This window comes from Polyodon spathula, chromosome 26 (genome assembly GCF_017654505.1).
Source record: "Polyodon spathula isolate WHYD16114869_AA chromosome 26, ASM1765450v1, whole genome shotgun sequence".
NCBI lineage: Eukaryota > Metazoa > Chordata > Actinopteri > Acipenseriformes > Polyodontidae > Polyodon > Polyodon spathula.
In genome coordinates this window covers 17,498,050-17,510,314 of record NC_054559.1, presented here as the reverse complement: position 1 = coordinate 17,510,314, position 12,265 = coordinate 17,498,050, and the positions used below count along the sequence as shown (strand labels likewise).

The following is a 12,265-nucleotide window of genomic DNA, read 5'->3' as shown; positions in this document are numbered from 1 at the left end:
GAACTATGTTGCATTACTTACAAAAAGAATATACAAAGTTGTATACTGCAATTAGAATATATAGAATAGTATAATGGTATCAATAGTATACTAAAACTAGACAATTTTGGCACAAGTATACTTGCAGTATGTTACTTTTTTGTAACGGATGATATTGGATTCTGATCCAAACTTCTTTACACCCTCTTAAACGCTGAACACTATGGGAGGTGAAAAATAACAAAAATGAAAAATGTGCACACATTATATATTAAAATGTGCAAGTGCCATATATTAAACATACAAGTGAAATACTAAATACAGTACACCCTTGCTACAACCCTGTTTGGGTCCAAAGCCTTTTGCTCGCTATAGTAAAAGGACAATCCAAAACGAACAATACAGTAAGTTAAAGAAGTCACCTTGGATAAAAAGGCATTAACTAAATTATTAACAACATTAGTAGTATTTTATTCTTTGATTTTCTTTATTAAATCACAGTATTTGTCATTACTAGCAATAATAATAATAATAATAATAATAACTAGAGCTGCCAGGCAGTTTTACGGCTCCCAAGCCTCAGTATCAGTACCCGTCTAAGCGTGTTTAGTTCTCAATATGTCAAGTTTAAAATCAGCAACTTCAACTGTTCCACAGTAGATTTTGAAAGTTTTTTTTTTTTTTCTTCAAAAATGCGTCAGGCAGCCATCTTGTTTAACGCGAGTTTCTTAAGTCAGTTGTATTGCTAGTGTCAAGGATGATGTTTGTGAAGTTTCGAGTTAGTCAAGTAAATCGTTTGTCAACTGACGCAGGTTTAAATTTCAAATATAAAAACGTATACGTGGAGGCCATCTTGTTTTATAAAACAACCATTTTGGCATTTTTGTGTTCCATTGTTACTGGGACAATAACTACCAAGTTTGGAGTTTGTTGGTCAAACGGTGTTCAAACAGCAGCAGTTTGTTGTTAGGGGTGCGATTCGATAAGATTCGTGGCAGCCATTGAGACATAAAAATTTATCGCAGAAACTTCTGCTTCGTAAACTTGATGTGGGTTTGGATGCTGAGGATATATGCCAAGTTTCAGATCAATCGCTTCACCGGTTCCCAGGAAGATGATTTCGAAAGGTTTTATCGAAAAATGCGTCACGGCGCCAATTGCAAGGACGCAGCAGCAAAAATTTCAGCCAAAGCATCCAGCTCGTTACCTGTCAAGTAAGAACCTGATCGGTCACACAGCTTCAAAGCAACAGCAGTTTAAAAAAAAAAAAAAAAAAAACCACAGTATTTAATCGTATAATGAAGGCCTATAGCGATGATGTAAATAGCGTATCTACACTCGGCAGACGGTTTGGACCCGAGACTGTTGCTGCACACGGTACTGTACTTTACATTTAAAAGCACCATACATTTAAAATAAAATTACCAGTACATTTTATTAATCACATAACTGTAACTTTGTTTAAGAAATCATAGCCTTCAATATAAAAGTACATCCTTTGGCTGTAGTGGTGTCCGTTTTACCTTGTTTCAGTGAGCAGGCAGTCACGTGACATACACCAGCGCACTGACTCGATAGGATTGCTTGAGTTGTCAGGGGTGTTACACGGGCCAATCCTTGCAGGATTTGGTCACAAGCCATGTATACGTGTACGTCACCCCGAAAATCACTCAAGCATTACCAATGAAACATACTGATCCCTCTAAACGTGTTTTACCGGGATGACCTGTGAGCAGAATCTCGATTGAGAAACCACTGTTTTATTAAAGTACAGAACGTTATCTTGTTATAGAGTAAAAAATCTGACTGCCCGTTGGGCAAGCAGCCAAAAAAACACGTTGTCCGACAGATTTTTTTGGTTGTCCCGGTATGTTGGGCTAGCGATTTTGCAAGCCCCGATTAGAAATAAAAAAAATGCTGAGAATTAAAAAAAAGATCCTTCTGCCTTTGACGCCTGTTTAAACTAAAACTCCTATTGCATAGCACTTTTATCCACTCCTGCTTTTATTAGAGACTTTATCGAGACACACCTGAGCTTGTTAGCTATACATACACTGTGGCTAATCAAGATCACAGTAGAATCTGGAATGGATGATACTAATGCAACATGGGTCTTATTTCCATCCCTGGAATTTGAATCCACTCTTTTTAAATAAAAGATCTGATGAACAACTAGAGCTTTGCTGCACACTCATGCGTGTTAGTCAACCAGTGCCCTTCAACACCCTCTTGGCTCATTAAAGCAAACTTTCTCCTCAAGTGCCCTCAGTCCCCTCACCACATCATCAGAGCTGAATACATTTACAAGACACTAGATTGAGATGCGTGGGCACTTCCTAAAGGAAAGGGTGAAAGCTATAGCAATGAATTGCATGGCGTACTTCAGTGCATTAAAATACAGATCTTTGCTTTCCCACCTCCAGCTACTTAAACCCCATGCACAACTCCCTAATAAAATTTCAACCCTGGAAATCAACCGCTGCCTACTCACGACAGAGAGGCCCATGCTGTTTAAGCAAGTGCTGCTTTTCTACAAAAACAGTAAAATAAATGAATTAAAGCATACTCCTCTGTGCTTTATCACACTGTCTACACTTCATTAACTGTGCTTTTACTACAGTATACTGCAGTAAACTCTCAAGGGTAGGGTGACTGATACAAAAAATGAACAGATATATTACCATGTCAATGGGCCAGACAGTCCCCACTGGACAACACTCTTTCTATGCAAAGCCAGCAGAACAAGTGCACGTCTAGCAGGCAAGCTAGACGCCTCGTGCATGAGAGTCATCAAATCTTTAATAGGTAAGCCATTTAGCCAGTGGTATCTGCAGCCGCCCCCAGTGCATCAGCGCTGCTGGAGGCAACAGCTGCCTCTGCAGCAACAGAAACAGCTGCTGACATTGAGGCTACTGGAGCTGAACGGGAGCTTGAGCACTTGAGGTTAACAGCACCCACACAGAGAGCAGAGGAGGAGAAATCCTGCTGACAGGGGGCCAGCAAACACCTGCAGGGATATTCACAAGATGGCATGAAGGAAGACAAGGCAGAATACTTGTATTGCAATGATTAAAAAAATAAAAAATAAAAAAAATATATATATAAAAAATTATATATATATATATATATATATATATATATATATATATATATATATATATATATATATATATATATATTATATATATATATATATACATACACACACACACATACACACACACACACTAGTGTAAAGCCCTGACACACTGGAGCATGATCCCCAGACTGCAGCGACAGACCAATTACACTTTAATTTAAAAGACAATTTCAACATTTATCTTAAAAGGGAAAGTCTTTATTCATGGTTGGGCCATACTGGCAGGAAACTGTATGCATTGTACTCTAACTTTAAACGGTGCGTGTAGAGTGCCTCCTTTTTTATTTTTTTTTTAGTCATCAATGGTTTTTACCCCGGTTTTCTCCCCAGTTTGGAATGCCCAATTATTTTTATTTTTATCCTGGTTCCCCGTCGCAACCCCCCCAGCAACTCAGGAAACAGGTTCCTGCCAAGCCGTAATTTTTCGCAAAGCAGATCCACAGCAAAGCCACCAGACCTATAGTGCCGGAGGACAACACAGGTCTGAATGGCTCCACTGCAGACCCGCAGGTGCCCTGTCAGCCACAGGGGTTGCTGGTATGTGGCGAACCGTGGATTGCCCTGCCGTGCTGGACTCTTCCTACCCGGGCTGCTCTCTAGAAACCCCCGGTCACGGTTGGCAGTGACATAGCCTGTTTTCGAAGCTGTGATCTCCAGGCTACCGGGTAAATCCTGCACTCCACACGGAGTACCTTTACTGGATGTATGCCTCTTTTAGTTAAGAGATGTCACTTTGGGAGGCTGACTGCCCAAACTATGCAAAATGCTATTGACACTGCAACTCATTGTAAAGCACAGGAACGAAGATTGTACTAATGAACTACTGCTAAAACAAAGAAAATGCGTTAGGACTATACCGTATGAGAAATGCTTAACAGTGCTTGCTTGATTTCTCATGCACGATTTATAACGTTGTGAATAAGTAAAGGGCTTATATGTAGTGTTTCAGGATTTTAAGTTTTGTTTTTAAGTCAGACGGTGAAATTAGGGACCACAGTACAATGGAACAGCAGAACATATCACCACCCATGCCTTATAGACCCACAAATAACAGGAATTATAAACCGTTACTAATAATAACCCAATTAATAGTAATGATAGCTCACAGACAGGGGTCTTTTAGAGCCACAGGGGCCCCACAACAGAAGATTCTTTTAAATGGAAAGGGCATTAATCCCTGAACTGCGCAGCAACGCGTCCCCTTCTTGAGGAGAGATACCCAAGGAGCCGGGGAATTAAAAATGCATGGATTCTGATGTGGTGCCGGAGCCAATTTCAACTCCCCCTGAACAAAAAGACTTGCAAACAGCGACGCAAGCCATTTAAAAAGCCTGGCTGCCCTTTTCCCTGCGTTTAAATATTTATGTCCTGTACTTTATCACAAATCAAAATAAATTAATAAAAGACAGAAACAGGACAGATGAGACAAAGATGGGGGGTGTGAAGCATAATTATTTAAATTAAAAAACACACACCTCAGAGTTTAAAAAGAGTTTATTCTCCCACAAAAGGCGGCTCAGCAAAGTGTGATCATTATTATTTTTTCCTCTCCTTCCCCTGCAGTGGGAGAGTATGAGGAGATCAGGCAAGTGAACGGGTATGCTGCGGTCATTCGTAACCATGGCAACCGCAGGCTGCCTTTTGCAATTATCAGTCCTAATGTAAGGCACCATCAACACTGCGGGGGGGGGAACGCTTATAAAAGACACAGAAATTCAAGCCAAAAAATAATCTTTAAATGCATTACGCACGCATTTAATCAAACAGTAAAAGTCTGTCCAATTAGGCAGTGCCAACAGAAACAGGCAGGGATTAAAATTGGTTCTCAGACTGCAAGCTTGGGTTCCACAACGCAAAGGCTCGCAAGTGGACGGGTCAGACTTCCACGTTAGAAGTCCTGCTGGGAACGACGTGTTTTTCAAACCTATGCTTCACTGCTGAAACATGAGTCACAATAAAAGTAAAATATTCAAAAGCTTAAGACTGCATGGAGACGGAAAATGTTCATTCTTCTACCTCTACCTGCGTGCGTGCGTGTGTGTGTGTGTGTGTGTGTGTGTGTGTGTGTGTGTGTGTGTTACCTGTATTGAAAAAATGGCTTCACGTGCGAGACCCTGACAGTGAAACTGTGGAATTATCCCAAGCAGTAGGGCCATGGCTATTGAAGCATTAATTAACAGGTTAACAATGCTGTGGCCTTGTGGTTAACACACTAACTACACTTTGCAAGAACTTCCCATGAAAGATTTTTACATGCAATTTAAAAATAAATAAATAAATAAATAAATAAATATAGTGGTCCAATTGCTATTGGGGGGGATTGGTTATTTTGCCATTTTCTTTCCATCTGGTATTGAGAACCACACCCAAGCAACCCTGTGAGCCACTGCCAATTCCCCCTGCTCCCTCCCCATATCCATTTACACATCTCATCATCTGCAGTTAGGGTGTAACAGGCAGATAACAGGCCATTATATTTCAAAGGGCCCCTCTGTTTTGAAATTTAAGGAGACCTGGCATTAATTTTAAAAGCCTGTCACGCCTCATAAATCAGATTTCATCCCTTTTGAGCAAACACACAGTGGAGCAGCAAGAGGTAGCGGCTGTAGCACCTGATTTCTGTGGACAGCTGAAACCCAATAATCGGGTCGTGCAGCACAAACAGAAAAACACTGAGGCATTCCCCCTGGCGGCAGTGGCAATGTCTAATCCCTGCGCCTCTCCCTAGCACCGAGCCAGACCTGTGCAGAGACCCCAGCAGCATGACCAGGGAGGGGGAAGCATGTTTCAGTGGGACCAGGAAGCTGCAAGCTCTTCACAGAAGGGTGTTGTTTGATGTGCTTCAACTCTAAACATTAAACCACACCTTTCCTCTCAAAGAGCTTTGCTCTAACACCAAACAAACAACAATTTCAAGCATCGTCCAAATTGCTGCTGTAATTTCGCGTACTTGAAAAAATAAATAAGAAAAGGGCTTTGAAAGTAGACGGATTTAGTGTTACATGGGGTTGTAGAATTGATATTCCCTCCAGGTCACTGTGTGCACATTGGATCACGTTAAAGTTTCCTATCTATATCTATTTTAAAATGCATATCGTAAAACTTTAAATAAACACCCCAGCATTGATTTACAATATTTGCCAGTAGTCCTGGCATCTATTGGAGACCAGCAACTATTTGAGACTGTTTATTATTACACAGAGTGTCTGGTTATACCCTCTCACCAGGTTTGAAATTGCTGACTGCGAGCACCCAAGACGGCGAGCCACAGTACGCTGCCCTAATCCAGTCTCCAACATGCCGATTGGACGAAGGCGCTGCTCTCTTGACAGACGTGGCATATTGGGGTTTTTTTTGTGATGTTCTTCATTGCTTTTGTTCAAGCTTGCAATTAAACATCTGAAATCACGCCATATCCAGTGTCCATTCAACTGTCTCACTAACTAGGTGATTAAGTGCATGTGCTCCAGTCAGTCACTCAAGCGTGCCACGGTCAAGGATGAATGATCAAGTGAGTAAAAAAAAAGAAACCAAAAACATTTTGTCAATGTCCATCATTTAAATTAACAAGCAACGAATCCTCAATGCAAAACAACCGCATGAAATACTGTGTTAATACGAAATATAGGTTCATATTGTTGGCCCACAACCCACTGAAAAATGCTTCAAACTGTTTAAAGATCAAAATCAACACAAGTACCAGTTTTATCACAAAACTAAAACTAATTTGTTTTTATAATGTGTACATTGATAAATAAGAATGCTGGAAAAGGAACAAAATATGAACATTCATTGCAAAACTCAAATGCACGAAATACTGTTAATACAAAAAATAAAAACATATAAACACACTAAAAGGCAACCCTGTTAATATCAGAAAACAAGTTTGTATTTTACTTACTTTCAGGACGCTCAGCAAAGCTTCACAACTGGTTTTAACATGAATAACGTCATAAAAAACCTGTGTGCATTAAGTGTACATTTTAAAATAAATTAAATTCAGTTTTATCATTCATCCTGAGCCTCAAATTGGTAATGAGTTTTCTTATTCATCCTGAGGCTCAAATTGGTAAGCTCGCTGTACAACCACGTGTGTGTATTGGTGGAACACTCAGTATGACGCGTATTATATTATTATTCATAACCCAGTGTTTAAGAGAGACCCGGAGTCTATTGATCACATTTCCTGGCAGTCCCGGCGCTTAGAGAAGAAGAGAGTATTGGAGACCGGCGATTATTTGAAGTTTTGCGGTAGCCGCTTTTTTCAAAGTTATGGCAGGGCAACTCTCATACATCACACAAGGTTTTAGAAATTTATGATCAAATTTATGACTAAAGTGTTCTCAGCATCCAGTTGATAATTCGCCTGCTGATTTTTGCTGGCGAATCATTATGTTACACATGCCCATTATGACAGGCTATAAACACACCTGTGCCAAAAACAGTTCATTGTTTCAACTAGATAGTGCAAGGATTTGTCAACTCTGCATTTATTCCCATCGCTGTAAAATGAATCCGTGTTTTCTTTTTTTTTCTGAAACAGCAATAATCTTTAAAACTAAGTTATATAACATGGAGGCTATTTAATCTACAGAGATCTAAATTATACCACAGTTTAAATAATTACTGCTGGGATACAGATATAACTTGGGAATGATATTCAACTTCAGCATGATACTAACATACAGAAAAATCCTTACTTGTGTTGTCTTATGTGTTGTATTGAGAACCTCTTTGCTGGGTCATATTCAAGCATGCCTAAAACAAACAAAAATAAATAAATCAAATTGAGAGGTTAAAATCACCATAGCAACATCAACATACACAACACTTTGTAAAAAGCACAAGTCTTTACTCTGCCAGGTGTTTGACAAAAATAGCGATTTACACACACCAGCATATCAAATAAGTTATATTAGCATAAAGTCTACCTTCATATTTCTCTTTTAACAATACTGTGCATTACACATGTACTATTACTTCAATGACCACCTATAGTTAATTATTATCATCATTTTTTTTTTTTTTAATTTGTGTAATTTACTTTCATTTGCGTTGCAGCTTGATCATAATGCAAGCATTATTGCTACAGACTGTTTAAAATCTCTGGAGTCAGTGTGGTCATTTATCTGCACAGAAAAACAAGTATAAAAGGCAAAGTAAACAAGACTCCTGTTGCACAGCAGTTTGATCCATTCCTAATTGTTTCTACAAGTTAAACAAGACACACCTGAGCTTCTTACCTATTCACTGGCTAATCAAGCTCGTAGCAAAACCTGGAATGGGTGAAAATGCAATGCAATAGAAGTCTTATTTCCATCCCTGTATTAAGTTCCTGGTTATAACAGGGACTGTGATACTTAGGGGTACTTGAAAATCACTGCCTTAGACAGATCCCCAAAGCATGACCGCAATGAAAAGGGAATATGACAACACAGATGATTTTTTTTTTATTTTTTATTATTATATAAAACAGAAGCCACACCCAGTCCAGATGGCCATTCATCCAGCCACCTTGGGTTAGTGATCTCTACATGATATTTAGACCCTAGATATCTTACAGGCAGGAAGATTTCAGTATAATCAGTTTATGGAGAATATATATTTTTATCTTCATCAGCAGGAAAGGGTCAGGGGCAAAACGGGAGGCTTTTCTACAGGGTGATATACCAACACTGAAAAAAAAAAAAAAAATTAAATCCTGAAAATAAAAGCACATCATGCTGTCTATAGGGTATCAAGCTGGTTCCATGTACTTCACAGCTCTGCGGTTACAGCTTGCTGTGTTTTAGGAGTTACATCTGCTGGCAGTCTAGGACTGAGCCACACTCGTCTTTCCTTTGGGCTAACCTGTAACCTTCATGGAATTCATTCAAATGCCCATCCTAGCATGTGAAACTGAACCACAAACAGACCTTCAACAGTCTTTCAAACTTTACAGCCAATATAAAGTGTTCAGTCTTCCTGTGGTTAGGTAAGAGCACAAGCAACGAGATTTATTTCAGTGTCTCTGGCTAGGGAAAGGGTGAATAGGAACGAGCCCCAGTACTGCCAGTCTTCCAGTCATAGAGATGCTACGTGAGGAGCCTGCAGCTGTATCACTCCCACTTTGCTAAGAAGGAGTCACTGAAACCTCTTCTAAAACTGTTCCATTAAACAGCATTGTTAATATAAAGTCATTCAAGCCAACCAGCTTCGTCAACACTATTCAGAGAACCCTAGACTAGACAGAAGTCAATCTGGAGAAGTTAATTCGAAATTCTAAAGGTCTGATGCATTGTAGCAAACTGAAATAAAAAAAACTCCCATACTGTCAAAACAGTGCCCTCTGCTGAACTACACTATTAAAAGTACAAAACCTAGTACTTTTATGGAAGAACTGCAGGGATGAAAACAAGACCCCTATTGCATAGTAGTTTAAGACACACCTGAGCTTTTTACCTATACATTGTGGTTAATCAAGCTCTTGGTAAAACATGGAATGGTTGAAACTGCTTTGCAACAGGAGTCTTATTTCCATATTCAGTGGATATCTTCATAAGTGGCAATGCTCACTTAGGGGTGCTAAGTAAACGGTTGCTCATATTGAGAAAAGCTCCCCTTTTAGCGAGCTTTAACACTCAAGTGGTTCTCAGTATGGCTGGAAGGCTTTCCCCACTGTACAATACTTGGGATCTAACTGAATTTCCACCTATAACAGTAAGATTAGTGCACCAGAAGCTGCTCTTGTTAATGCTGATGGAAGTGTTCAGAACGGGCGAAAGTCCTACCTTATTAATTATTCTTTTTTTTTTTTTTATAAGCGTTTCAGCGTCAGAGCCCCTCACCTCTCAGTAGGTCTGACAGCAGGGGCCCACAGTCCTCAGGAATGCTGTAGTCTCCCTTGCCAATGTTTTCAAATAGCTTATAGATGTTGTCCCCTTCGAACGGATACAGGCCGGTTGTAATGTTATATCTAAGAAAAAGAAAGAGGAAAGACAGAGTCAAAGAACATGGTCCAATTCATTCCTTATTTAATCAAGTACTGCACATAAAAAACCAACACGTTCTGAGGAGAAGTGCGTGTATATACACAGTCGCTTTCTGACTTATCCCATCATTACTGCATTATAACACATTATTACATTACTAACACTATCATTCAAGCAAATAATTACTAATATTGAATCTGTCCCTCCTAATAGTGTTAGATAGGGACTGGTTTGTTTAAAGACTTAGGGTGGGGGTGGACAGTAAACCATTCATTATCCTCCTGTATTACCGAACTACAGCCAGCCTCACCAATCTTACTCCATAAATCTGTTCCAAGTCAATTTTCAATCGCAACCTGCCTGGCTTTGCAGATAGAGAGTTTCAATAGCCAGTATAGCTCAATCTGTAACTAGTTAAAACAAAGATGTACATTAGATTTTAGTTGTACTTTCACTTACAGCGTGACACCAGCAGACCAAATGTCCACTTTGAACCCCGAAAACGTGTCCAAGCCGTTGGCTATTTCAGGGGGCTGGAACGCTGGTGACCCTTGACTTGTCCTACACGTGTCGTCCTCTGCAAATGGATGCAACGCCTGGGGAGGGGGTGGGAATTACAAGTCAAGGTGGTGAAAAAGTCGCTGCTAACTAACGAACAGAAATAAAACTCCTACTGCATAGCAGTTTCACCTATTCCAGGTTTTAATGCAAACTTGATTAGCCGCAGTGTGATGCAGCAAGCTCGGGTGTCTTGTTAAAACTGCTATGCAGCAAGAGTCTTATTTCCATCCCTGTAACGACTAAATTCTGTAGCTATGGTATCAAAGCCTCAACCCAAACCCCTATTCAATTCTTGCTACATCATGACAAAAGTTCACTAACCTAACCCTGCCAATAGCTGCATTTAACACACAAGAAAAACTCTTTGCACCCATAAAATCGTGTTTTATATATAAAACGACTTGTGTACAATGTTGAAATATAGATTATTTAGCCTAGGAGAGAACAATTTTACCTGCTTATTTAGTTTAAAACATCTCCAACCTTCCAAAGCAAATGTGTAGCGTCACTGAAAGCACCCATAGTTCTCTTTAAGCAATCGTTTTTAACTGAACCAGGCCCCGAAGTAAGATCCATTCATACCATACCTCAGCCACTCCTAGATCAGAGATCTTCAGAGTGCCGTCTGTTGTCAGCAGGAGATTCCCTGGTTTAATGTCTTTGTGGACTATTCCCTGGCTGTGCAAATATTCTAAACCATCGATTAGCTGGCAGAAGTACCTGCGGAATGCAAAACAGAAGACACTGAGTAAGACAGGCAGCAACTTCAACGGTAGTTTGTGTTAAACTACAATCTGCACTAGGGGTGTTACAATTCATCATGCATTGATGAATCATATACTTTCTTTACATGGCACATCACATCGTACTAAAGGGATGTAGCCTTTGTGTCGTGATACAAGACCAAAAGCACAACAGAGCTCAATGCAGTTCACCAAATGGTTCTTCAAAGAAGAATAAAGGATGTTTTATAAGTGGTACGGATACACAATCTCCTTATCCCATTTCATTTTAGTTTAACAAAATAGTCCATCGTTAAAAGATCATTTGATCTTGCAATGCATCATACAAAACAGTCAATCTGGACCAGTATTGTGATACATATATCGTGACCTCCTGCATCTTGTGATACGTACTGTATCGTGACATCAGAGTCACTACAACCATTCTGTGCATCACACATCTGAGGTCTGGGGCGTTAATCTATTTACATGAACACTGATCTTAGTTTTACTACAGCAAATAGAATGCAGACATCAGAAAGTTACATATCGAGGACATTTAAAACACAATCTAAGAATAAACATGTCTCTAGCTGTGCATGGTTTAGCACTAAGTTGCTTGAGTTGCTCTGAAATACAACAATAAATCACTGAACACGAAAGGTCTAACCACAGGGTTTCATTATAGGAAAAGATAATTACACTTCAATGAATGAACCACTAGAGCAATCAGGGTGTCTCCTGCCAGCTGATGTTTTAGAATAACAGGTGTTAAAATGGTACGATACTCACCCGTGAGTCTGAAATACTGGAAAGCATTTTTCAGGAACACTGTCTAACATTTCCTGCATTCCACATACGCAATACTCCATAACCATATACGTGCAGGAAGG

At 39.7% G+C, this 12,265-nt stretch overlaps 1 protein-coding gene across 4 annotated transcripts in view; it reads right to left on the bottom strand.

The window, feature by feature from the left end:
• The window catches only part of LOC121300738 (serine/threonine-protein kinase STK11), a 40,707-nt gene that overhangs the window by 17,299 nt on the left and 11,143 nt on the right, over positions 1–12,265 (bottom strand). For all 4 annotated transcript variants that reach the window (XM_041229507.1, XM_041229508.1, XM_041229509.1 and 1 more), the window contains exons 4-8: positions 12,165–12,254; positions 11,238–11,370; positions 10,549–10,685; positions 9,946–10,073; positions 7,819–7,876 (exon numbers count right to left, since the gene is read on the bottom strand). In XM_041229507.1, coding sequence (XP_041085441.1) covers positions 7,819–7,876; positions 9,946–10,073; positions 10,549–10,685; positions 11,238–11,370; positions 12,165–12,254 — 546 coding nt within the window. The remainder of the gene's footprint in view (positions 1–7,818; positions 7,877–9,945; positions 10,074–10,548; positions 10,686–11,237; positions 11,371–12,164; positions 12,255–12,265) is intronic.